This window comes from Caloenas nicobarica, chromosome 3 (assembly GCF_036013445.1).
Source record: "Caloenas nicobarica isolate bCalNic1 chromosome 3, bCalNic1.hap1, whole genome shotgun sequence".
NCBI classification, from domain to species: Eukaryota; Metazoa; Chordata; class Aves; order Columbiformes; family Columbidae; genus Caloenas; species Caloenas nicobarica.
This window is the reverse complement of record NC_088247.1, coordinates 21,687,958-21,715,831: the sequence shown is the minus strand read 5'-3', so window position 1 is coordinate 21,715,831 and position 27,874 is coordinate 21,687,958. Positions and strand designations below refer to the sequence as shown.

Here is a 27,874-nt window from a genome sequence, read left to right as displayed (position 1 = left end):
GACAGGCCCTGCAGGAATGGGTGGGAGCTGAGCAGCATTTCTTATGTTCTACTAATACGTTGAATAAGGGTATTTTTTTAATTAAAAAATAAAGCAGTCAATGTTAATCCAGCTAATGCCATTCCTTCATGTTCTGGCCATTCCAGTGTGTCTCAGGCTTTGCCTGCAGTACTCGTACAATTCCTTCATGCCTTCTCCTCTCTGCTAGCCTGCTTTTTTTTTTCCTTTCATCAGAGTTATTCTTGTGACATTTCAGTGACATTTTCCTGGCTAAAATCCACCACCTGTATTCTGTCATCATTCTTGAACATTAGATGGTAAGACTGACAGCGAAGACTTTCCCGAGCCCTTCCTCAACCAGCCTTTCTTGCTTTTCCTCCTTCTTGTCACATCCGTCTTTCAGCAGCTTGTTGAGCAGGTCCTGTTTCCTTCTCACAGTCTTCTTGGAGCTCTGCAGATCCGATGGTGTCTTTGAGGACTTTAGGCTTTCTTGTTTTTAATCCCTTGCATTTCTGAGGTGCTTCACTTTCTGATTTATACTGTCATCTTTACCCGCTTGACCTGGATCAGATCTGCTTCTCCCATCTAAGTGCTTCTCTGTTGCTTTACTCTGACTCAGAGGGCCCACAAAGCACATATTGTCTGGTTAGTCTCCTACTATAGACATCAATATCTATCCTTTTTTTTTTCAGTCAAGTTTATAAGCTGAAGGTTGTCAGTGGTTTTTATCTATTGTTCAAGAGAGAATTTGTGTCCAATACTTTACTGCTGTTTCCCCTATAAAGTCCAGGTCAGCCTTTTTTAAAAAAAAAAAGTTATTATTATTTTTCTTTCTGTCTAGACAGCTGAAATTCTTGTGCAGACCCTCACTTCCCATCCTGATGGTGATTACTTCCTCTGCAGCTTCTAATACCTAAGCCTTATTTCCCCATCCCCTACTCCCCGCAAATCCTGTTGCTGATATTAGTGTTGTTGCTTATGGCATAAAGTTTAAGTCCTCCTCATCCTTTGGTTTCCATTTCTTCAGCTGGCTTCCCTTTGTTTCAGGACATTTACATTTAAATCTCTGTCTTTGCTTTCAAGGTTTTTCTTAGTATACTATGTCCCCTTCCTCTTCCCTATTTGCCATTTTTATCACTTATATCATACCTCGAGCCAGTTCTGCTTTACCGGTTCCGATCACCGGGGTTGCCCACAACCTTGTCTGCCTCCCGTCCAGCCTCATACGGGATTACCCCCTTTCACTGATCCGCAAAACCATCTTCTCCTCCACATCATTGCTTGAGATCTACTTTGCCTAACCTATTTGTTCTACCTTCATGGGGTTTTGCAAGGTTTCCGGAGCCATACGCTCCTAGCAGCGGTGGATTTGCTACCATTAATATACAAATAAAAATATCATGCTTTTTGAGAAAGAATTACTTGTTTTAATCCATTTCCTTATTTACTGGTAAAACAAGTTTATATTTTTTTTAATGTAAACTGTTATAGAAACTATTTGCGAGATTGCATGAGGACATCTGCAACATAAGTAGAGCTGTTAAAAGTTACTGAACATTTTATCAGGTAGACAATCTTTCATTTCTGTCATCATCAGAGGTACATTTCCAACAAGTCTTGCTGCTGCTTTTTTGTGAGGAGCTCCAGGACAGGTGTGTGTGATCACTGCAAGCGCTGATAAAGCTGCGTGTCAAAAGGAAGCAGCGCATGTGCTGGTGAACACTGTAACCAAAAATATTGCGTTCAACCTGTTTTGCAGAAACTATACTATGAAAATATTGCCATTATTCATGCAAGATCTTTTTTAAAGATATGTAAATTAATTGCAAATGCCATGAATGAATAAAAAATGTATGTCAGCTACTGTCTTTTGAATTAGCATCCATAGGTTTGTTTTCTTGATCAGAAAAAGCAAACGTGAACTTCAAGTATGAAGATTTTCAGTCAGAATTTTCATGAAAATTGAAAACTTCACTGGAATATTTGAATTGTTGCAGCAGTTGAAGTCAAATCCATTATTTGACTTTCTTTGTTTCAGCTTTGACGCTGGTGATATTTTGATCTTAATACAGCTGTTTCCATTTCTTGAAGCATATTTGAAATATTATAAATTGGGCAAAACTAAATTCTTAATGAGTTGAGCTTTTAAAAATATTTTAAGGTGTTTAATAACATTCTTTCAAAAATATTTCAGAGAGGCAAAGTCTGAGTAATATGTGGTATAGCCACTTACTACAGAGATGTGCAATAATGTGAACAATTAATAGAATAACCTCATATATTGATGTAAAAACAGAAAGCATAAGAATCTGCTGTTCTGATGTTTCTCTTTGTAATGCCAATAAAATGCAGAACTACAAAAGTATTCTTATGTAAATACTTACATTCTGAAATGAATCTTCTCCAGCAAGTTTGACCATTTATATCAATTGACAGTAGGAATATGGAAGTAATTTAGATATTCTATTTTAAAATGTAAAGGAATGTGAAGCAATAACTGAAGTGGCTGAATGAAACAGAGTTTGTGAAAATGCTAAAGAAGTTTTTGACAGCTGTGCATGATAAAGGAAAGAGCATCATCCTAATTTTGGTTTATTCAGTATTAATAATCATTTGAAAGGAGAAAACGTAGGAAAACTCTTTTTCATCTTCCAGTCAGTCTGGCGAATAATAAGTGGTTACAAAAGATGGGGCCTGGAAGATGGAAGTGTTTTTAAATGCATTGGATGGGTTGGCTGCTGTATCTGAAATAGTCACCTGGATTTTTTAAAGTCAGCAGAGTGAAATAAGTTCTTTTAGAGATGGTCTGATGAATTCTGTTTTAGAAGCATGTTTCAAGATTGGTGTTGTCTACTAAATATATCTCAAGATGAAAGTATAATTCTTTAACATACTTATATATTTACATTTTCCTTTTCTTTATGGACAAAGTATTTTCAGTTTTGCCAAAGACTGGCAGAGGAAACTTGCAGTATAGGAGTCACTGTCAGTATTTAGTTGCAGTGGATTTAAAATGGTTTATTGTCATAATGTAGATGTTTTTCTAAGTGTAGTGAGCAATCTGGAGTGGAAAAGTATTTTTTATAGAAGAGAAAAATTAGTTTAAAATACTGAATTACTCTTGAGAATGAATAGACTTCAGAAATACTAGGGTTAATACTTTTCATTGGTGATATTAATAGGAAACTTTCAATTTGCACCACCTGCCCAAGTGGCTACTTTGGTTCACTCTCTTGCTTTAGGGACATGCAAATAGAAGATTGACACCTAGCAGTAGATAAAATATGGACAAGACTGATGAAATGACCTTGGCTCCCTCTGCCAGAAAGGAGCAGAGGCAAGTCAGGGTTCAGCATGGGCGTTCTGTCTGCTGAACACATAGCCCCGTGTCCCAGGAGAAAGCTGGGTATGACTGAGTAATGCATCACTTTATTTGTTAAAATTGCAAACCTTGTTTTTCCTTAAAGGGCATGTTCAGTTTTGTGTGAGTCTTTGGGTACAGTTCAGCTTTATTTTTCAGCTATGTTAAAAGAATATGCTGAAAGCAGTATAGTTGTTTGAGTGCTTGTTTACATTTGATCACTGTTGCTTCAATTTCATGACTCAGAGGGCATATACCTACACATTGAATTCTTCTGGGTGCATATTATGGTGCAGCAAAGGTGTATATTCCAGATGTATATTATAGGTGCAGCAAAGAAAATGAGGCTCAGTGCCACTCATCTTCCACTGATAACTTTCATCTTACCCATGCTTGAGTGCATTTCGCATTGGTTTTGATTCAGTTCTAACATTAGGTAAGCAGAATGACTTTTGCATTAATAATCTGCTTTAGTCTTGTTTGTTTCGTTTGATGTTATGGCATCAAATGGATCCCGCTCGAACCCAAGGAAGGGGTTTCTTTTGCTAGCTGTATTTTAAGATGGTGATCTGGCAGTGTGATCTCTTCCGAATCTGTGCTGTCTCTGGTCAGGCTGTGTATACATAGTTGTTCAACTGTTTGGTTTGTAATCAGTGTTTTGGGAATCTTTCCAACTTCAGAGGTCAACCTTCAGGTTTGTGATTTCCTGAGTGATTTTTTTTAAACTTTTTTTTTTTTTTTTTAACCTTCCACTCTACTCTCACTAAATTATTTAGTGGAACATGTGGAATATTGGGAATTTTGTTAAATTCTACCCTGGAGTGTATCTCTTGAGGTGGTGTTTGTTTTGGGATTTTTTCCACTTAAATTATACATTTGTGGTTCATAATCTAATTTGCACTTACAGGCATGATAACCTAGACTTTAAATTACTCTTAGTCTGTGATGAGATGTGTTGATAGGCAGAGGGGATGTAACAGGTCAGCAGACGGGCAAGAATTTGCACCAAAAGGAGCTACTATTTTAATAATAGCTTGTTTACTTCTCTGCGTGCTCAGCTTTGACAGCTTGTGTGCGTATGATAGGAAGGTCTCACAACTGGGTAGAGAAAATCGATAATATACCATTTTATGTATTAGAGCAAAAGAAGGGCATGCAGGGTGAGATGATGCTATTATTTATCTTAACTCTTTGATGTCCAGCGTTCCCCATCTTGGCCTGAATTATGGAAGTGAATGATCTAAAGAGACTAATTAATTACTTTACCACAAAGGAAGCTGAGGGAAGCAGATTACAGTTTTGATCTCTGTACAAAAAGGTTTGTGTGCTAGTTGAATTAATCCCTTGAGTACCTTATGGTTTGCAGTATGTCCAACAAAAGGGCACTTGTTTCCTTATGAAAACACACTGCACATACCAGCCTTCCCCTGCCAGAACTGGAAGGCTACTCAAGTTGCTGATCAGCGTTTCCCACTAGCGTTAGCATTTAGTCACCTATTAGTTACTAAATACTGTCATGTGGGCTGCGTTTTTATTTTAAATTAAAGTAAAAAATGCATTATTGTAATTGTAAACTGCCTAGATTAAAATACACTGAAATAATTTGTGTTCAGTGTCAGTATGTGTTACGCGCATGATAACAAAAGCTCATCTTCACTCTTTACATGTAGCTGTACAGTAGATTGTCCCCTAAAGAAAACCTGAAAAAATCGCCAAATTTTAGGCTCCCTCATCTCTGAATGGTAACAAAAGTAGATAATATGTATCAGAAAAGTGTGTACTAATGTGTATCGCTGAAAAACACAAATTATTCTGTGAGTAACAAGTGAGGACGGGTTGTATATGACTTCTCATCTTTTCTCCTCAGCTCTCCCCAGTGGTGTCACTGGTCCCCTCCCTCCCTCTGGCTCCTCTTTCCCTCTGTCAATGTTTTTAAATACCCCACCCATCCCTTCTCCACGGTGCACAGGTCCCTCCCGCGCTGTGGCCCTGGGTGGCTCTGAACCCCCCTCCTGCGCTCTCTCCCTGCCATGGGGCATCACTCAGCTGCTCTCTGCTTTCCCTGCAGTGGATTTTCCACAAAATGTTTCAAAATCTATTGTCTTTGAGACTGCTGAATTCAAACCTACTGGTCAGTTTTGATCAAGAGTTGCTGTGAGCACATGGGATGTACGGATGGACATCACAAGCACGCCACAGTTGTCTGAGTCTCCTTTTCTTAGGCATTGTATCTTAAAAAGATACTATGGATACTAAGAATCATGGAATCATTTAGATTGGAAAAGACTTTTAAGATCATTGTGTCCAACTGTTACCTAACACTGCCAAGTCCACCGCTAAACCATGTCCCTAAGCACCACATCTATATGTGTTTTAAACACTTTCAGGGATGGTGACTCAAGCACATCCCTGGGCAGCCTGCTCCAGTGACTGACAACACTTTCCGTGAAGACTTTTTTCCTAATATCCAATCTAAACCTCCCCTGGCACAACTTGAGGCTTTTCTTCTTATCACTTGTTACTTAGGAGAACAGACTGACACCTGCCTTGCTACAACCCCCTTTCAGGTACCTGCAGAGAGTGATAAGGTCTTCCACTAAAAAAAAAAATATATTTTAGGTATTGGATTCTCTTTCTTGAGGGTTTCATATATTTTAATCTCTGTATTTCATATCTTTTAACTTTCTGTTGTCATCTTACTATAAGCACGAGCATAATTACTCCAAACTGCTCTCTCATTCATTCTCTCTCGTTGTATGACCACAGAAACACAGTCCTAGTGGTCACACTTCTAAAGAAGCAAATAAATACCACTTTTTGTCTACCATTTAGTGTGAATTACATCTTTTATCAACAAGGGTGTTCACGTTTTATTATGCTGACTCCCTAGCCGCATAAGGTGCTCGTTGCATCTCTCAGTTTTTCTCTAAAAGCTCACACTGTGACAGCTGCTTTGCGCTCTTGCTTCCTTGCGCTCTGCCTTGCTAGAGGCTGCACGCCTTCACACTGCCGTCTTTGCTCTGTAGTAGAGCATGAAGTCTCTTTATGCACTTTCTTGTTTTTATTTATTCTTAATTTTTTTTAATTTTAAAATTTTTTATTTTTTTTTATATTTTATTTTTATATTTTTAATTTTTTTTTATTTTTTTATATATATAAATATATAATATATATATAAATAAATATATAAATATAAATTTATTTAATTTATATTTTATTTTTATATTTTTAATTTTAAAATTTTAAAAAAATTTTTTTAATTTTTTTAATCTTTATTTATTCTTAATCTTCTAAAGATGTTTGGAGAGGTGGAAGAATTAAAATGCGAGATGTTATTTCTTTGGAAGGTACTAGCAGTGTCTTGTTTGTTCTGGAGACAATGTTCTTGGTTGTTGAAACTGGTAGCTCTGCCAGCTCTGGATGTCTGAGATAGTTTATCCTCTTACCATACTTCCCCTCGAGGCTTTTCTAGTTCTTCTTTTTTTTTTTGTTTTGTTTTGGTTTGTTTGTGTGTTTTTGTTTGGTTTTTTTGGTTTTGTTTTGTGTTTTAGTTTTTGGTAAAAATTTGGACAAATCAGATGAAGTATTCTCTAGCTCTTACCCTGTGTCCAATCAGAGATGCCATCATGTTAAGTCTAAGGCTTTGCAACCTCATCCAAAAGTTTGGGAGCTGAGTGTTGAGAAGAAAGAAGGAAAGTTCTGAAACGTTATGTGTATGGCATTTCAGTTTTAAACACTGCCAATGATTCTCTTAAAAGGAAAGGAAAAAACAAAAAAGGGAAAAACTAATTGAATTTCATTTTAGAGTACTATACGAATCTTAACTTTACCATTTTTGGTTACCCATCTACAATAATATTCTCCTGTATTAAAGACAGCTGATTGAAATCCAGAAGTTAAATAACTTGTTAAGATCCACAGGAAGTAATATTCTCATTTTGGATCATAATAGGAGTTCCTGACTCTGTGTTCTGCCCCAACAATTACAACTGTCTGTGTACAATTCACTCTATTTCAACACACTGTTATTGTGGCACTGTAGTGTGGTGGTCTTCATACTGATTCTGAAAATGCTCCTAACTCCAGCCTTGTCCCTTGTATAATGTAAAGTATTGCCTATAAAGTAAATGGAAATGTTAGTAGACAAATAAATTTTAAAATATATTTATAAAAATAAATATAACAAAACCAGATGCAAGGGATTTGAAGCTGGTCTCTCAAAATGAAGCTGATAGATCTAGGCCAACACATGACTGGAAATACCTAACGCTTCTCATGCTGGCTTTCTCACCTCTTTCTGATGCTGTTAGCAAAGTGAAGGTGGTCTTTGGTAATGTGTAGGAGCTGAGATACTGTGTGTTTTGGGAGTCTTGGGATATGTGCACATGGAGTTACCTTAAATGGAAAATTAAGCTTATGGAGCAAAGAGCATATCAACTCCTTAGCATTTACTTTAGTTAAAAAGGAAGGAGTTGATAATTCGATTTTTAAACAGGAAGTGGCTGACATAAGCAAAAAATGGACCAAAGTAGACACAGGGGATTCTGTGAAACAGCCACTTCAAATATCATTTCCACAAACCATTCTCTTGTAATTTTGTTTTTTTTCTTGGAGTTACATAATTTCACTTATAGGTAGCTGTTCTTGTTTTGTACTTGGAGACTGTTTATATTTGGAGTTATATGTAGAGGGAGAAAAAGTGTCATTTTTTCTCATTAAAACACAGACTGTATATGCTATGCCCCACTTTCTGTATCTTTCTTTGGCCTCTAAAGTACTTCTGGCACTGATCTTATTTGCCCTGTCTTGAAGAGAATGTTGATAGTAACAGGAGGGCCTGAGCATGCTAAGATACCAGCTTAATTCAGAGATGGACCGAAGTGCTACCCTAATGAACTGCCTTCAGTAGTGTCATCAGTACTCTGGTTTTCTTCCAAAATCTACCGTTATGAATGGAGAGGAAAGGAATGTAGGCAAAAGTCTGTCTTTGAGTTCAGGAAATCCATGGGCCCCAATGGGATGCACCCATGAGTGATGAGGGAACTGGCAGATGTTATTGCTAAGCTGCTCTCCACCATATTTGGAAGGTCATGGAGAAGAGGAGAGGTGTCTGAGGACTGGAGGAAAGCCAACATCACTCCAGTCTTCAAAAAGGGCGAGAAGGATGACCCAGGAAACTACAGGCCAGTCAGCCTGACCTCCATCCCTGGAAAGGTGATGGAACAACTCATTCTGGATGTCATCTCCAAACATGTGGAGGAAAATAAAGTTATCAGGAGTAGTCAGCATGGGTTCGCCAAAGGGAAATCATGTTTCACCAACCTGTTAGCTGCCTACAGTGGTCCAATGACTGGCTGGGTAGATGAGGGGAGAGCAGAAGACGTTGTCTGCCTTGACTTCAGCAAGGATTTTGGCACTGTCTCCTATAACATCCTCAAAGATAAACTCAGGAAGTGCGGGCAGGATGATGCACAGTGAGATGCATCGAGAACTGGCTGGATGGCAGAGCTCAGAGAGTTGCGATCAACGGTGCAGAGTCTGTTTGGAGGCCTATAGTTGTGGGGCTCCCCAGGGGTCAGTACTGGGTGCAGTCCTGTTCAACCTGTTCATCAATGACCTGGATGAAGGGACAGAGTACACCCTCAGCACGTTTGCTGATGATACCAAACTGGGAGGGAGGGCTGACACCCCAGAAGGCTGTGCTGCCATTGAGCGAGACCTGGACAGGCTGGAGGACTGGGCAGAGAAGAACCTAATGAAATTCAACAAAGGGTCCTGCACTGAGGGGAGAGTGGCTCTCTGACCACAAGAGGTTAAGGACTTTATCTCGTATGTCTTTCAGAAAAGAAAAGTAGGCATAAAAGTTAGTTTTTTTTACTTTGATATGTGTCCAAGAATTTTTTTTAATGTTCTTAAAATACATTAGTAGAAGATGAAGGAACTGGAAGTTGTTATGATATGCTAGAGCTTATTTTGAAATTCCATAGGTATAGAGAAAAGCATTTAAAAATAGTTTCATCAGTGCAATAGAATACTTTACATTAATATGTATAAACTGAACATCTGCCTCTATTACTTCTTTTTGTTCTACTTCAGATACAGCATGATTTTCACTGAAAACAGAATTCAGATTGTACTATACCTTTTTCTACTTTTTAGAAGAAATGTATTCCTTTTTATGGAAAATACCAACTACTGTTTATTTTATGCCAGATGATGAATGTTGAGGAAAAGAATCGTAAAATTAATTTCTGTATATTGAAGCTTTTTGCCCCTTACTTAGTCTTTCAGGAAGGTTTGCTAAGTGTGTGTTTTGACTTTAAAAACAAAAAGTATTCAGGCAAACCACTGAGCTACAGTATTTGTGTGTTTTAAGGTAAAACACCCTTGTCTTAAAAATATATTCACAAAAAGGCACCTTGTCCTTCTCCTTTCTTTATTGTTTCTGAAAGCACTTCTGTATTTTATTTGGTTGTTCTGTCATTTTAGAAGCTGTCAGTACAATGGTATTCCAGAAGTTCCAAAATCTTTAATATGTCAATAAAAGGCTGATGAATTATATGTGTGGCCTTCTCAGTATGCACATGTCATGGGTAAAAGAGTCTCTGTTTGGAAGCAGTACGGTGAAGAAGGATGAAGTTTTTGACGAAAAGGGCAACAGATGAAGGGTATGTCTGCCCTTTTGGGAGGTGGTCCTAATGGTCTCTTAAAGCTTGAGTTTTAGGACGGTCCTGATGCCCATTCACAGAGGAAAGCCTTTGACCAAGGTTTGGAGGTGCAAAAGTGGGAGCTAATCCTTGTGGCTGGAGATCTAGGCTGGAAAATGATCTTAGTTTCTGCTCATGCAGGAACCTGTCCACTTAGCAGTGAGGACAGGCTAACTGCAAAGCTCAACTTTTCTAGTTCCCTCTTCACAGCTCTCCTGAAAGGCAAGTATAGCTGGATAACAAGCCTCTTGACATCTCAAAGTGAGGAACTGTGAACCCTCTAGTGGTGCTCTGCAAAATGCAGAAATGTGGAACCCATGTTTGTGCTGCGCCTGGCCCTTCGGCCCCTGCAGAGCTCATCTTGGGGGTCTCGCCTCGTGCTGGGCTTCCAAGTTAAAAGTACAGCAGAGGCTTCATCTGCAGTTATTAGGCCAGCTTTTGAAAAGAGACACAGAGTTTTGAAAAACAAAAGAATCATTTTAATAACAAAAATGGAGATGCTGGGGCATTCTGGTAGAGAGAAATCCCGTTGTTTCAGCTCACGTGTGCCACAGAGTAAAGTAACTGTTAGTGTGCACACCAGCAGCTGGTCGAGTTGAAAAATCCTCCCCCCCCCCAAACACTTTGACATTTGTCTGGAAGACAAATTGGGGGTGGTTGTTTTTTTTTTTTTTTTTTACTTTCTGTTATTCGAGTTCTTGCATGTTATGAATAGCTTCCCAATAATATGGGAACAATGCCTCTTTAATTAAAGCCGATTGCTTTTTTTTAATCAAAGCCCACTTAGTTGTAACTTTATTGAACTGTAAGGTACTTATATGGAAAATTTCATATCTAGCTTTTTATTTTAGGCTCTTTTTTCATGGGAGGAGGGAGAGAAGCTGTGGAACAAACAATTGCTTCTTCTCAGTTAAGGTTGAGAGGAAAATCTGTTCTTTTAGTTTATATTTATAAAAAAAATCTGCATGCATTCTGTGGAGTGCCTCTACTTTGCTGGAGGGTTTTGATTTGCCAGTTGTCAATCCTCTGTGAAAATGCTTGTAAAGATCTGCTAAAACTTGGCTAAAATATACATTTCTGGAAATCTCATTTCATACAGGCTGAGCAGTGACTTTTTAGGGATTAGCTGCTCAACTACTCAGAGGCATTGAACATGCTGATTCTCACTGCAGGTATACAGCAAGAATCCCCTGTAATTGCTCTTTTTGGTTGCTAAGACTCTTGTCATGTGGCTTCTTGTAGCCCTCAGAGAGTGACTTCTGTGCTCCAGAGCCCTGCTGGGAGTAGAAAAGTCTAACCAGAATATATTGACAGTGCTGGTACCCACTCATAAAGCAGTGCCATTTTAGAGCCAGAGTAATACTCAAACGTACTCAAATTTTTTGCTTTGAGATGTAAACCGTTTGTCTTGTACCTTTAACATAGATGTTGCAAATCCTTGCTGTTATTCTTTGACTTGATTGAATTCCGTGCTTTTTTTTCCTCACATAATGAGGTGTTCATGTATATTAACCACATGCATCTGATGGATGGATTTACCTGTTTTCAGTTAAATTTACAGTCTTCCTCTTTAGTATATGTTCATCTAGATCTACATACTATTTTGTGCAATGTACTTCTAAAATTTGCTTTTAAGCAAATCTACTTCTTTAGTTTATACCAAACTGTTACTATTTCTGGTTTGCTGCCTTTTAGCCTGATTTTTCATTAACCTTCTTGCCCTCTAGTAGAGTTCTAATGATGAACTGTGTACCTTTTGGCAGTAAAATTAACTGGGAATTCTTCTTAGTGGTGCTTTGCTGTTTCCCAGTAGACTCTTCGATTATTCATTTATAACTCTTTGCCTGCTTACCTACTATGGGAAACTGAGTTGTGTGAATCATCAGAATTTGTTGATGTGGTGAAAAATGGTATACCTAAATTTACTTTTGGTAATAATACCTCTCAGTTTTGTAGGAGACTTTCAATTAAGAGGAGCTGTCCCTTTCTGGAGCATTTTATGAAGTTAACTGTCAGTAGACATTACTTCCCTGTTTTATCTAAAGAAAGCAAAATTGTAGTCAACATATACAATTTATGTACAGTTGATGCACTGGAATCAATACAGGTAACAATGCAGAAAACTTACTATAAAGGTTGAGTTTACAGAGTGAAGCTTAGGGGGTGAGTTTGGGAAGCCATACTATATGCACAAATCTGTATGTATGGAAGACAGTGCATAGATGGCTGCAACTTCCAGAGGGTGCTTGTGCTGATAGAGTAGTTGTTGCTACAGAAGAGGTGCTGTTGCCCCTAGTGTCCACATGCTTTGGTGACTGTCTGACTCTGACATCTTTTAATGAGCTGATTCTTATCACAAACTCAAAAGAATGCAAAAAAATGAATTAGTTAGATTTCTGCTGGCTTAATCATAGAATTGTTTTGCTTGGAAAAGACCTTTAAGATCATCAAGTCCAACTGTTAACCTAGCACTGCCAAGTCCACCTCTAAACTGTGTCCCTAAGAACCTCATCTTTGCATCTTTTAAACACCTCCAGGGATGGTGACTCCACCACTTCCCTGGGCAGCCTGTTCCAATGCCTGACAACCCTTTCCATGAAGACATTTTTCCTAATATCCAATCTGAACCTTTCCTGGTGCAACTTGAGGCCACTTCCTCTTGTCCTTTCACTTGTTACCTGGGAAAAGAGACCAACACCCACCTCGCCACAACCTCCTTTCAGGTAGTTGTAGACAGTGATAAGGTCTCCCCTCAGACTCCTTTTCTTCAGGCTGAACAGCCCCAGTTCCCTCAGCCACTTCTCATAGGACTTGTGCTCCAGACCCTTCACTGGCGTCATTGCCCTTCTTTGAGCTGAACTGGTTTTCCACAGCATCCCACAGATACAAAACCGCAGTGTTTGGAAGGCAGTATAAATGTGAGCAGGCGATGGATTGGGTTGACCCTTTTCAGCAGCAGTGTCTGATAAACCAGATCTGCCCCCTTGTGCGAATTCTCTCTGGGAATCTGTCTGACAGATGGGCACCGGCACTGAAGCGTTGGCAAAGCAGAGGAGAGGGAAGGGGGAAACATCAGACAGTTTGACTAGGGATACAGACTGCATCCTTTACATGATGTTCTAGAAGTGACTACTTGTACTCCCAGTTTCAGAACACATGCTAATTAAATGGCAGCTTTCTCATGGCGGAGAAAGTACTTCATAAGCTGGAATTTCCTCTGCTGAAGGGAAAGAATCTGTGCTCTGGGCTTGAGCTCTTTAGATGCCTATTGGGACACATGATGATGATGGTTTTTCAGTAGTCTACCAGTCGATGGGTTAATACGTTATCTGTAGTTTCCGTTTTACTGATCCTTTTGGGTGATTGCACAGGGCGTTGTGCTGCACAGATTTTCACAGTCTAAAATGGAAGATATGGGAGAACCTTTATTAATGGCTGTTCTGACAGGCATACTCTGTGCTTTCATAGTCAAACTGGTATAAGACCAGTCTGTAATCCTACTTCACAGAATACTGAAATGGCATCTTTAAAAGTTTCTGCTTTGTTTCTCATTGGCATTTTTGAAACAGACTGCAGCATCCAGCCTGGTCCTCCAAAGGTTTTGACTTCCTACCATCTGATATTACAATTCTAGTCCTTCTTAATAGTGCCCTCTTTTCTTAGCAGTCCCTTATAGGCATTTCACTTGATTTTTTTTTTTTTAATTATTATGAGTTTTTAACCTGGAGTTTTGACTGTACACCTAGTTCTATTCTAGTGGTATCAATCAGTTTTGATTTTCAAAGATCACCTCCTCCAAGCTCAGGAATAGCTCATCCCATCCATCCCATCAACAGAGAAAGAAGCAAAGGTGGCATAAGGCCTGTCTGCATCAATGACCTCCAACATAAAAAGGAAGAACGCAGGAGGTGGAAGTAGGATGAAGTGAGCTGGGGAAAATACAGAGATGCTTCTTGAGCATGCAGAGATGGCGGCAGGAAACATAATGCCCACCTAGAGTTAAATCTGGTGAGGAGAATGAAGAGCAACAAGAAAGGTTTCTGCATGTATACCAGCAGCAGGGAGGGTGTAAAGAAGATGGAGTCTCACTCTTCTTGGTGGTGCACCTTGAATGGGCAAGAGGCAGTAGGCACAAATTGAAACAGAAGAAATACTATTTAAACATAAGAAGAAATGTTTTCACCATGAGGGCAGTGAAGCCCAGTAACAGGTTGCCCAGAGAGGCTGTGGATTCTCCAGCTGTGGAGATGCTCAGAACCCAGCTGTGTGTGATCCTTGGCAATCTGCTCAAGCTGACCCTGCTTTGAGCAGTGTGGTTGCACTGGATGGTCTCCAGAGGTCCTGTCCAGCTGTAAAGGCTGTGCAATTCTGTGAACTTTGGATGTTGAATTATTTATTTTTCCACTGACACAAGGAAAAATACTTTAAAGGTTTGAGAATACAAGCTAGTCAGCTATGTATACAAACTTCTTTCAAAATCTTAGGGGTAGTACTTTTGAGTTTTGTGTAGACAGTTACAGGATAAAAATGAAATACAGAACTTCTGCAAGTGGCTTGATGCTTTAAGACTGTATCAGTACTGTATTTTCTTACTTTGCATAACTTTGATCTTTTTACATAAGTAAGTGTCCAAAGTGGTGAGGAGTCAGCTTACCAAAGTCTCATCTCTTCTTTACTTACTGACATTCCTTCGACATCCATTGCAAGGAAGCTAATTATTCTGGGATCTAGGTCTTTCTCCATGTGCTCTGTAAAGAATGTAAGAAATTCCCAGGTCCCGCAGTCTGTGTGACTGTGGCACCAGGAGATGCTGTTCAGGGAGAGCATAGCTTGGCCAGTTTCTAGGGCCTCTTCCACTAACACCAAGAATCGTTGTTTTGAGATATTAGAGGGTGCATCCCTCTAAATAGAGGGTATCCAGTTACAGACCTGCTGCCTGAATTTGTCTAATCCTTTTTGTGATGGTTCCCAGCATTTTTTGGCTTTGCAGCTGCTGCATATCAGACTGATGGTTTCAGAGAACGGTCACTTCAAGATCTCCTTCCTGAGCTGTACCTACCAGCAGGGATAGTTGTAACTGTTCTAGCTGCATTGGTGGTGGCTCTGCATGTGTAGGTTAAAAATCTTTAAAAGACATTGAAAAGAAATATAGAAATACAGCAGGCTGTTTTGGGGGATTTTTCTTGTACGTGACAGAGCTACATGACAGCTGTAGTCAAAAAGAAAGATTGTTGTCTTCAGCAGTTCAGTAGCTAGAAAAAAGCTTCTGGAAGTGGGAAATAAGTATTTGACCTCCTCCTTTGCTAAGATTTATATTCTTAAGTATGGTGTCACTGAGAAGACTATCAAGAGTGAGCTGTTGGCTCCTTTTCAGTTGGGTGAAAAGACGCTTCAGAAGATCCACGCTGGTGCAGGCAGGTGTAGCAGAGGAGGTGTCGCTGTGGTAAGCGAGGTTCTGGTTTTACTCATGCACTTCTGGGGTTTCTTTCAGCCTAGACTGTTAATATGCAGTAGGCTTTGTGCAATGAGTTTTATCACATATTAGCAAAATACAGTCTACTTGGACGTCGCTGCCATTATGTAGACTATCCTCGCAGTGTTTCCTTTGGAGAAACCCCAAATAACAACTGGTGGAAGCATGTCTTAAAGGTTTGGTATACATTTCCCCTAAGGACTGGTTGAGAAAAGAATAAATCACTTAGAATCTGCCACACGGTTATTACCTTTGTATGTATGTACCAAATGCCCTGGATCCATTGTGGGAGTACTTGTTCATGGAAATATTGAAGGAATGGTTCAATGTGTACATAGATACTGATATAGAGATGGGTGGAAAGAGTGCAGAGTTTGTAATTTTTTATCTGGAAACTTGCACACACTATCTGTTTGACATTGAACAGAACTTTTCTAATAATTGTTCTTAAGAATATCTGTGAATAAGAATCAGGCTTAATGAACTTAAATTTTAAAATATCCAAAGTAAAAAATAGGGAGAGCTTGTGGCTAGACATTAATGTTCTATATTAAAAGAAGGTGTATGTGTAGGTATATCCTTCTTTACAGTGAACATAAGTCTGTGTATAAATGCATGTCTCCAAATAGTCTTTGATCAGTGCTGTTCTTCAAAGGCACCTATAATTTAAATTAAGCTAGTTGTCTGTATTAAATTGATATCTGAAAACCATTAACAAGGTGTTTTTCTCTTTTTGTTTCTAAATCTGCAGATTTATTATGTAGCAATGGCTTGATGAAAACATCAACAGTGAAGACACACAAGCTTATCTATAAAATAGATCACTGAGGTAGATTTGGGTCTTTTTCCCATTTAAAGGCCTAAAGGATTAAGGCAGTAAGAGCTGTTATGTGCTGCATTTAATTATGGGTTGGCCTATGGTAGCAAAGGTTCCTTCCTTCCCCAAAAGGCCTGAAATAGTAGAGTTTGAGTAAGAAAGATAACAGAAGATGAAGGGGTTTTTTAACATATGAAAACCCAAGTGCTTTCTAGAGTTTTTATCTTTTTTTCTTTAGACAGATTACTTTCTTCAACAGTTAACTTCTTGGAGGTTCTTACATTTTAGAAATTTGCTGTGGATGAAGTACTTTGCAGTGAGAGGAAGCCAAATCAGAGTAACAAATCCTCAGCTAAACTTGTTGCAGAATTTAACTGAACAACAGAAACAGATAACAGGATTGGGCCTTTATAGACTAAAATTGAGGTTTTAGACCATTATTTACATGACAGAAGCATTAAATGTTGCCTACTGCTTGGAGAGGCTGACACTTTAAGCACAAGGGTTTGGTACAGCAAGGCATCTCTTTGAAGGCACCATCTGCAGCTTGTCTGGTTTTGTTTTATACTATCGACAGTACCAGTGTTCTATGAGATGGGTATGGTGAGTGAGCCACAGGGATGCCAAGTTGAAGGTAGCTGTCTACATATTTTTAACATAATTAAAAATAGAAAGCGTTTGTTTAAATTAAACATGAGAGTTTGCTCGTTATAATCTGTACTCATTCTCATAGTGGAAAAAATATTTATGGAAGCAGTTGCTTCTCTTATGAAGCCATGAGGAATGCTGTGGTTTATGGTAAGATGAGGCGTGGGCTGCAGAGGCCTGACTTGTGGTGAACTTGGCTCTCCTGTGTCTCATCTGTCCATATCCCACGAACAAGAGCTGGTAATCACTCTGGGCTTGCTCTTCAGAGTTCCCCACCGCGTTGCCCAAAGCTGGGTCCATATTTTTATCTAATCAAAGTGAAACTGAGTGAAGAAAAGTCTAGGTTAGACCTTCTTCTTGATCCTAAAAGGGACCTGCTGTGTCTCCTGGGTCAGAGGAGCTGAGGCGGCTCAGATGTGAGCACGGGCGGTGGGTGAGCAGGGGAGGTGTGGGACACAGTGCAAGGGGAACAGGAGGTGGAAATACTCCGTGACTAATGTGTGGTAAGAAAGGTTCTGGTTTACTGCTGTGAATGGTAGAGGTGGTGGGTTTCTGAGAGGTGAGGAGCTGGCAGTACCAGGATTTTCCTATCTAGTGTTCGTGCTCAATTTGTAGGTGGTTGTTTCACATGCATGTGTTAAGGCCTATGTGGATGTACCAGTTATAAAGTGTAATCAGTTAAAACCAAAATGGCAAACTGATACTGATTTGCACCGATGAGCTGCAAAAAGGATGAAGCATCATAACAGGTGATGAATTACCTTTCACTTGTATTGACTACTACGATTTTGTTTTGACTATTATTATACTTCATAATGTATTGTCGTATTTTTTAATGTAATCAAGTAACACTCAGAGACTGTCACTCTGCCCTTATTATGAGACTCTGAGAGAAATGCATGTGTGCATTTCTGTTAGAGTCCCTAAGTCTCTAAGCATGCTATCAGAATAAAAATAACCAATACCTATTCTTTTCACTTTGGGGAGAGGGAACCAAACCTTTAATAATGTAGCATAAATTATTTTTTCAACGTGTTTAACGGTTGCAGTAAATTTAGCGGGCATGCTGTGGTGCATCAGTGCCACATGCTGCGTTTCACCGATGAGCCAAGGCTCTGACCCTTTTTGCTCACAGGGCCTTGAGTAGTTTTGGTGAGTTACAAATAGGAACAATGGGTGCAAAGCAGGTTAAGTCTTAAGAGTTTCTTAATTCAGCTGGCTGTCCTGTCTGAGGCCCCTTTGAGCAATGACTGTTGGTTTCATCTCTGTCTACTGAAGCCCCTAAGCTGCCTGTGTTCCCTTCTGACCATGATACACCAAAATGGGGCCAGCAGCTCCTGCCTGCAGAAGCACGGCCAGGAGCAGAGCTGTGCTCCCTGACACCACTCGCCTGCCTCTGCAAACCGGCAGGGGTTTGTCCACACAGTCTGTAATTCACATTTATGAGGATGGTTACTTCTCTGTATAGGTTCAAGGTGCAAGTTTCCGGGGTTGGAAGGAAGTGACGTCCATGTTCAATAAAGATGATGAACAGCAATTGCTAGCAGGATGCAAGTCTCCAAAATCCAAAGGGTGAGTACAATCAGTTGTTCTATCTGCTATTAAAATATACAAACTGGAACAGAAAATTCTTTCACTGTGCAAAGTAGTGAAGGTAGACACTGAGAAGCAATAGTGTTCAACTCCTGGAAGTGAAATCACTGAGCAAGATTTATGTGCCTTTCAAAATGATGTATATGTGAAGTTTACAATGAATAAGACATGCTCTTTAGGAAAGGACAGATATTGTGGACAACCTTTTTAGGTCTGTCAGGAAGAAAAGGGAATTTAGCTGCATAATAATTTTTTACTGTAGGAAAGGAATAAAGGTTTCTGAGTAAAGGGGTCATTCCCACCCTTCTCCTTTCCTCTTAAGGATTAATTACGGCGAGCTTACAAATTCCCTTTTTTACATGCTTTACTTGTTCTTTTGGAATCTTGCTATACCTACAAAGGATAAGTGGAGTAGCTATACCAGATCTGCAAATCTTCCCCGTTGGAGCTGAGGTGCTTCCTTGGAACAGGCCTGCTGCCAGTGCGGTTACAGCTGTTCTCTGAATAGAACAGGCCCCTTTCCAGAATCACAGAATGGTTGGGGTTGGAAGAGATCTCTGGAGATCATCTAGTCCAACCCACCTGCTAAAGCAGGTTCACCTAGAGCAGATCCCACAGGAATGTGTCCAGATGGGTCTTGAATGTCTCCAGAGAGGAGACTCCACAAGCTCTCTGGGCAGCCTGTTCCAGGGCTCTGGCACCCTCCAAGTAAAAAAGTTTCTCCTCATATTCAGATGGAACCTCCTGTGCTTCAGTCTGTGCCCGTTGCCCCTCATCCTATCGTTGGGCACCACTGAAAGGAGTCTGGTCCCATCTTCTTGACACCTGCCCTTGAGATATTTATAAACACCGATGAGATTCCCTCTCAGCCTTCTCTTATCCAGGCTGAACAGACCCAGCTCTTAGTCTTTCATCATAAGAAAGATGCTCCAGACCCCTTATCATCTTTGTAGCCCTCTGCTGGACTCCCTCCAGTAATTCCTTGTCCTTCTTAAACTGGGGAGCCCAGAACTGGACACAGTACTCCAGATGTGGCCTCACCAGGGCGGAGCAGAGGGGGAGGAGAACCTCTCTCGACCTGCTGGTCACACTCTTCCTAATGAACCCCAGGACACCACTGGCCTTCTTGGCCACAAGGGCACATTGTTGGCTCGTGGTTAACTTGTCCACCAGGACTCCCAAGTCCTTCTCCGTAGTGCTGCTTTCCAGCAGGTCAACCTCCAACCTGTACTGGTGCCTGGGGTTATTCCTCCCCAGGACAGACTGTTTTTCTGTTGCAAGTATTTGTAGGCTTTACCTGCGTGTGCTGCCTGACTGCCTTGGTTACACACAGGAAAAAACGTGCCACCTGTCAGTATGGCTGCTCCAGCCAAACGGTACCTTTGATAAGACTTGCTGTATTATGTTTTGTTTCCAGTTTACTTTGAAATACATATATTTCAGTATACAAGAGTATATATGTGCACATAGGGGGTGTGTGTGTGAAAATAATTTTAGAATATAAATACATATATTCCCATTTCCATTTGAGTCTGTTCAGTAAAACTTCCCCAGAGTTCCCAGCTCCTGCCCCTGTACAATTTTATGGGTGTTGCTGAGATCACAGAATCACAGTCTGTGATGTAATCTGTGACTGGCTTTAGCAAGATGAAAATTCTTAATTATCGTAAATTCAAACTTCAGTAAAGGAAAAACCCTTTTGAAGGTATTGGTTCAGTCTACTATTTAAATACAATAGTGTCAGTGTCAAGCTTTCATTAATGGGAAAAAAGCTCTTTTAAGAGAAATATTTTAAAAATTTCAGTGGTGGTTTTATTTGTGGCTAAGGAATTTTTATGCTGCTAGGAGATAAGGTTTTCAATTTGCTACTTAGCTCATTGAACCCTGAAGGGATGTTCAGCCTTTCCTTGTGGTCCATCATTTGATTACATACCTGACCCTGTATGTAAACCTATGCAGATGCATTTGACATTCTGATAAATTACTCCACACTGTGAATATGAAATAATTCAGATTGAAGGTTCTTAATGGGATTAAAAAAATACAATAATATGAGTAGCCTTTCAAATGTCTCTTTGAGAGAGAAATTAAAACAAAGGTGTGTTTTTTCATGGTTTTGGTAAAGGAATTTTGGGAGTTCCTAGCAGAAATACCAAACAGCTGTTTTCAAAACATTGTGCACATCCTTATCAGAAAAACGCTGGTAACTTTTAAGTCCTAGTACTGCGTACATCAAATATTTTAGCGTATAACGTTTAGCTGGCAATGTGATAACAGGTATGTGAACCTGAGAAACACAGTGATTGTTAAAAGCTGGTGGTAGACAAAACATTTTCATATTCCTTCTACTATCCTAGCTCTGGGTTTGGTTTTTGAGTGTTTTTTTTTGTTGTCGTCGTTGTTAAAGTCCTAAATGGTTCTAATACATGCTAAAATGCTTCATACTTTTCCAGAGGCAGTTCTGTGTAATTCATGGGGGGTGGGGAGGAGTGCAAGGTCTTTTCTAATAGGAAATGGCCACACTCAGTGCACTCCTGATTTACCACTGCAAGATTCTACCATGTTTAGGCTCACATGTATACGAGGGTGTTTTCCCTGAAGTTGACAGGAATGGATGTGCTATCATAGGCTGATGACTGACCAGTGTTCCTTACTACAAAAAAATAATAAACTAATTGAATGTTTATTAATAACTATTCCATGCATTGTTAAATGAAGAAATTAATCACCTCATCATTGTTATTTTCTAGAACAAACCTCAAGTTAAAGGAAGAGATGAAGTCTGAAAAGAAGCCAGGTTTTTGGGACAGTTTGGTGATAAAGCAGAATGTCCAGTCTAGGAAACCAGACGAGATGGAGGGATGGGAACCACCGCAGGTTACTGCTGCTGACTCTACCAGTGATGCAGCCACTACTTTAAGTGACTATACAGCCTGGTCAGGCTGGGAAGATGAAACCAAAGGCTCCACAAAATATACAAACCTGGCTAGCTCAGGAAACAGTTCCAGGTGGAGTATCAAATCAGCTGGAAAGCTGGTTAGTATCAGACGTCAAAGCAAAGGTAACCTTACTGACAACTGGGAAGAACTAGAATGATTCTAGTAATGTGAAATGCTTTATAGATAAGAAGAGAAAGGTTCCATGATTTATTCGTATGTTTAAACCAAAATCAAATTGCTCAATATTGCACCTTTATACAGTACTTTGTTTTATTCAGATTGTTAAAAATTTTTGCTCACCTGATAGTACGTTTTCTTATTACATTGTTAAATAGCTATGTTTTCCACACAGAAGAAGAAGTAGAGAATCTATTTTGTGCCTATATTTCACATTCAGACTCTGCAGTATGTTGGGTTGTTGGTTTTACCAAAAAATGTAATTCCTTAGTGAATGTATACACTGGTTGTAAAGTTGGCTGCCTTATGTAGGAACTTACACTAGGCTTGAGGTCCTGTTTCCTGGTATGTGAGGGTCACTCAAAATCTTAGTTTTGAAGCTGACCCTTTGTAATTAAGAATACTGACCTGCTGCTTGCAGGGAGAATGCCTGTACTTGGTAGACTGTTTTCCAAATCTTCAGCCTCAGCATATGCTTCAGCTTGTACACACAAGATGCTCAACGTTCACAATGTGCTATACTGTGTAAGAAATGGGAAAATACTGTTGTAACGCGATTCCTTCCATCACAGGAACTTCACCAATAGTCAGGTCAAATGGGTCTTCCAGAGTTTGTTTGTTCGGTTGTTTTTTTTATATTGAGCGTTGTTTGACAAAGCTAAGCTGCTCAGTTTTTAAGGTGCATGTTATGGGAAAAATAAAAATGATTGACAATTTAGAAAGCAGCAGTGAGTAGAGAACAAGAAGATCTTGATATTCAGTATCTGTAGTCCTGAATCTTATTCCTATAAGTTGCTTCTTATGGAAGGGCATATGTTTTCATTTTCACAATAGCTGATCCTTGTTCTACAGCTTCTTTTGTTTTGTATGTGTTGTTCCTCCTGCCCCTGCCCTGCAAGCAGTGATTGAATTATACTCTGGCATTTTCAGGATAACTGAGTAATTGAGCCATTGCAGGTATGTGCATGCACACAACTTCTGAAGAATTTTTGTTAAAAAGCTCTGTCTTATTAGCTACTGATATTTTAATTTTTGGTAAAAGAAGGTGAAGTGTTAAACTTGAGATTTGAAATGTATGTAAGAATACTAAAAGTGCCTCTTTCTAACATATTGTCTCTCATTAGCATTGTGGCCTATGTCAGATCCAAAGTTGGTTTCTATTTTGTTTATATGACCTATATAAATACTACTTTAACATTCATGGAAAAAAATCAAACCAAAAGTTTCATAAAAAAGACTTTTTCTCTCCTGATTGCTAAACTGGTAGAACAGAACTGAAAACTTGGTGACTGCCTAGCAGTATGGCCAGTACAGTCAGAAGATCAAGTCAGCATTTCAGAGAAAATCAGTGTTTTTTGAAGAAACCATATACCTTTGTATAATGGACATCTTGTAAACATATTTTTGCAGGAAGCTTGTGCTGACGAAAAGGGATGCATGCAATTTTCTTCTAAGCTTGAACCTTGTTTCTGTTCCTGCCACTTTGCCCCTTTCTTAGCTCGCTCTTTCTCCTCTCTCTTCCAATACATGTATAGTTTTCCAGCCTACAGTTCCTGCATAGCTATTTTTCAGAGATTCCTGTTGAGGTGTGCCTGCAGGGAAGCTGTAGCAAAGTGGTTTTGGTTTTGTTTATTTTTCCTGTTTTAATAGGATGTTAAAAGACATTGTTCTTAAATTTATATAAAAGAACATCAGCGTTTTGTGCTACAAAACGGGATCTTGTAACTGGCAAATGTATTTGTAAAATTTGCATTATATATTTAAAAAATACTAACAGAGGAGAAAGGGTTAGCAGTTATATTGCATCATTTAGTCTGAGAGTAAACTCTGTATTTGCCTTTGGCAAGTACATCTGCTGAGGTTAATTATAGGAAAGAATAAGTATTCTTGGGTAAAGTATGCTGCATTTTATAGTTTATGGAATACCCTCTAAGGCACGAGCTAGTATTTAGTTTGGTTGTTGGTGCAGACCTAAAAGAACGGAAAAAGATCTGCTGGGAGCCCTCAGTATTTTTCTCTCAAAGATGGGCTGAGAACTTTTAATTTCCCTCCTGAAGAAACTGTTTATACTGTGACCAGTAAAGGTTTTGCCTTGCACATTATACTGTCAAGTGCCTGTTTCTCACCTTGATGATGTGTTTTGATGCACAGCTTAACTGCACCATCTTTCAATTCATTTTAAAATGTATGATAACGAATATGCTCACAACCAAATTGCATCCAAGTGGGAAACTGAGATATGTAAACTTAAGGTTTAACTCCTAGTGATGAAAGTTTTGGTGTGCTTTTTAAATGATATTTCCTCAGAAGTAACTGTTCTAAGGGTGACCATTATTAAATTTAATATAATTTATTGTTATGCTTTAATAATGTATTTGTCTTTTGAGAACTCACTGGTGTGAGCTTTTCTTCTCTTATGTTTATAAACTTGTCTGAATTTTCAGAACGGGGTCCTCTTTACTTTCTTTAGATGCTTAACTACATTATACATTCATGGGCTTAAGCTATACACAGCTCCATATGTGGAATAAGTGTAGACTATGTCCCTTAATATTTGTTTTGAAATCGCATTTCAATCTATGTGAAATGGTTTAGAAAAGGTAGCATTAAGATTGTATTATAAGATTGCACAAAATAAAATATAGTTTATATTGCTTTCTCGTAGCCAAACTGCATGATCGTTGGCGTGCTTTTAACAGGAATTAAAAGCTTCATGTGGCTGTAACTAGTCACTCAACTCTAAGCAAAGTTCTTTCTGAGTATTTTTATTTATTAGCATCATTTACAAAAAGAAAAATAGTATTTTCCATATGAATAAAGATCTAGTTTAAACTGAAATGCCTTATTCTTTGATTTGTGTGTTTTAGGTGGGTTTTTTTGGTGCCACTGTATTTGTCATGTGAATTTGTTTTCATCTGTGTGGATGTTATTTGCACCATGGTAGAACCCGGCCAAGGAAGTCAGAGCTGTGTTTGTCCACATTCAGTGAATCGGGCCGTCTCACGAGCTGCCACATCCTGGATTTAGAGCATCACCCGTTGCTTTCACAGTAGGAAGAACTCTTTGGTTTTGACAAACTGCAAACATTTTGTTTTGTTGGTTTAAACACTTTTAAAAGAATTTACTGACTGTTATGAAAGCTTGAGCAGAGCAGCATTCTTTCCCCACAGATTTCACCAGTTCCATGTAAACTGGAGGAGCGGGAATCCTTTTGCATTCCCTGCCCCCAGAATGAGGTGAGACCTGCGCCCCAGGCTGCAGCACGAGGGAGATGCTGCCGCTGCTACCGGTGGATCAGACCTAGGCAGAAGCGCCCTGGTCTGCTGGCTTTGTTGGTGTCTATACGGGCTTAGCAGGGAAGATTTAGGCAAAATGCTTCTTACCACTGTGTGAACTAGCTGAAACAAAACATTTTATTCATATAACTTATATTCTTAGGGAAGAAAACCTACATTGAGACGCCTCTGACTATAGCCCGCTGGGTCAGGCATACATCTGTGTTTCCAGACCCCGGGTAGCCAAGGACCCTGCCACATTTTGAGCATTGTTGTTCCCACAGCCCAAGTGAATTCAGCCTGGCATCTATCTCAATTTCCAAAACTTTTAAAAATGCTTGTTAATATATGTGAGTGTCAGATGCTAAAACTGTACAGTCTGAAGAGGACATGAATGCACATATTATTTAGCTGTTTCTTGCATATTTAAACTGCCCTTACTGATTACTTTTTTTTCCATAAGTGCCTGCTAGTTGGTTTATGATGGGAAATGAAACCAGCACTATGAAAAAGAAAAACAATTTCCTAAAAGGCTTAATCACTAGTAATAGTTTGCAAAGGTGTGTATCATTAGATGTCTGTCTCTCAAAAATTTCTTGTAGCACGACTGCTTGGTACCACAGACAGGGAATCTGACAGGCAAAGAATCCAGTTTAGAAACTGAAACGAGAGAGTTGCATTGATGGTAAGTGCGACTAACATAATAGCAGAAAAAAAAAATGCTTCTTCTATAGTTACAAAGTAATAGAGAGTATGAAAACAATCAGAAAATAGGGATGTAAATAATAATAAAAAAATATATACTAGTAAACAAAGTGTAAAGAGAAGATGGGTTTTCATATAATATTTATGAGCTTTTATTACTGATGATAAATGAAGAAACACCTGCTCTGTAATTGGGAAGAAAATGATCCTATTCTGTGTTCGGTATTTATGTAAAGATGCAAGAAAGCTACAATATTCATTTTAAGTCCAAACTAATCTGGTAGAAGCACTTAAATTTCTGTGTTCTTGAGCCCCAAATAACACCAGTGAAAGCTTAACAACACCTGTTGAACTGTGAGTTTGCTGTTGGAAAAGAAAAAGCCTTACTCTCTGCAAAGAAAAACAGGCAGCTCTGTTTTCTGTAGTGGACAAACTACTGTTAGAAAATAATCATGTGATATTTTGCTTTCTAGTTGCTTTAACCTCTTGTACTGAGAAGACTCTCCAAACAATTGAGTTTAAATATTTTTTTCAAAGAATTTGCTGGTTTAATTACTTGAGGTTGTATAGTAAACCAGCTCAGATTTGATACAGACCCATTCCTTGAAGTTAGCGATGTCTTCTGGCCTGTCTTTTCTTCTACAGCTTTCCTTGAAAACCCCAAATGCTGTTGGCTGAACATTGTGTTTATCCAGGATTCCTGCAACCAGATTACACAGCTAAATGCCTCTGGTATTGGAGAGGCAGTGAAAATACTGTGGTGCATGTTTGTGCTGGAGAAAGGAATGGAGACTTGTGTATCCAGAGTCCAAGTACTGTTCTTTTTATATTATTATTTTTTTGGTGCTAAAGCTTTCTTATATGCAAGATAATTAATTATTCTTTGCTTTTATTTTTGTACTTGTTCCCTACTAGCTTATTTTTTGGTCACATATGCAAACCCCTCCTCATAAAGACCCCATTGTTGCTGTTTCTGTCATGATGGACACCCACTTTTAGGCAGACTTGCCTTCCCTTTAATGCCTGTAAATGGTTTCTTTTGAACATTTGGACAGAAACTTGGCAACCAGCATTTGACAGGACAATCAAAGGAAAACAAGTCAAACATCATTTCCCAGTAGGAAGTAAACTATTGTATGATAGGATGGAGCACAAGATGAGCACAAGATTAGCACAAGTCATGCTACAGATACAGCAATGCTACACATTGGCTTATTTTGAAAATTAGAGCCTTAAATATATACTTGCTCTTTTTTTGACTCTGTAACTGTCCTATCTCCTGTCCATGTAGCATGGCTGTCACACAGGCTGGGTTTTCATGGTAGAGAATCAGAACTAACACAGGGCTAGTCTGTTTTCCTTGTGTTTTTCCTTGGTTACCCCATTCAAGAGCAATTGGAAAGAACAGCCCCTGTGCACAGGAACAAAATGTAGCTTTTGGATGCCTTTAAGTCTGTTGTTGCCTGACGCACAGCAAGCACTTCTCCAGATCTGTTCCATAGAACTATGCCTGTAAATTAGGCTTCATTGATCAAAAATGCAGAAGTGCAGGCAGTAGAACCTTTAAACAGGGACTCAGAAGGTTGCACATGGTCAGCTTCCAGCAAGATGGGATGAATTACTGAAGTTTGAGTTGAACTACACAGCTCCATCCAGTATCCTGCTTCTTCAAAAACTGTCCTTCCAGCCTCCTCCCCTTCTCTGCTCTCTTACCAGATTCTCTGAGCTCTCAGATCAAGAGCTTTTTCCTTAACAAATCCAGTGGGTACAGCAGTGCTTGGGTGAGGAAAGTGAGGTTTGCCGCAATGTTCTGAATGAACAGGAGTAAGAATGGACATCATCAGCTCCACACCTGGTCACTGCCACTGCCAACACCTTAACTGAAGGAAAGAAAAAAGCCACAAAAGCCTGTAACTGAAAAATCCACCTATCAGCAAATTCAACTGATAAGGTTGGTGTAACACTGACAAAGCTAACAGAACAGTTTCCCGAAGAAATATTCTCCTTTTCTTGTGCAGCCCATTAACAGTCCAGCTCTTCTATTAAAAAAGTGCTAATACAACCAATTAGTGTAAAGCCATGTCACTCGTCTGCCTGTATGCTGCTCATTCCATTACCAATTACTACAAAGAACAGGTTATAGGAAGATCTTATAAAATTCAAATGCATTCATCGCTAT

General features: G+C 39.2%; 1 protein-coding gene across 1 annotated transcript in view; it reads left to right on the top strand.

Moving 5' to 3' along the window:
• The window catches only part of TDRP (testis development related protein), a 28,747-nt gene extending 4,259 nt beyond the window's left edge, over window positions 1-24,488 (top strand). The window contains exons 2-3 of the mRNA XM_065631761.1: window positions 18,475-18,578; window positions 21,350-24,488. Of these exons, the coding sequence (XP_065487833.1) occupies window positions 18,475-18,578; window positions 21,350-21,695 (450 nt within the window). The 3' untranslated portion in view covers window positions 21,696-24,488. The remainder of the gene's footprint in view (window positions 1-18,474; window positions 18,579-21,349) is intronic.
• The last annotated feature ends 3,386 nt before the right edge of the window (window positions 24,489-27,874 follow it).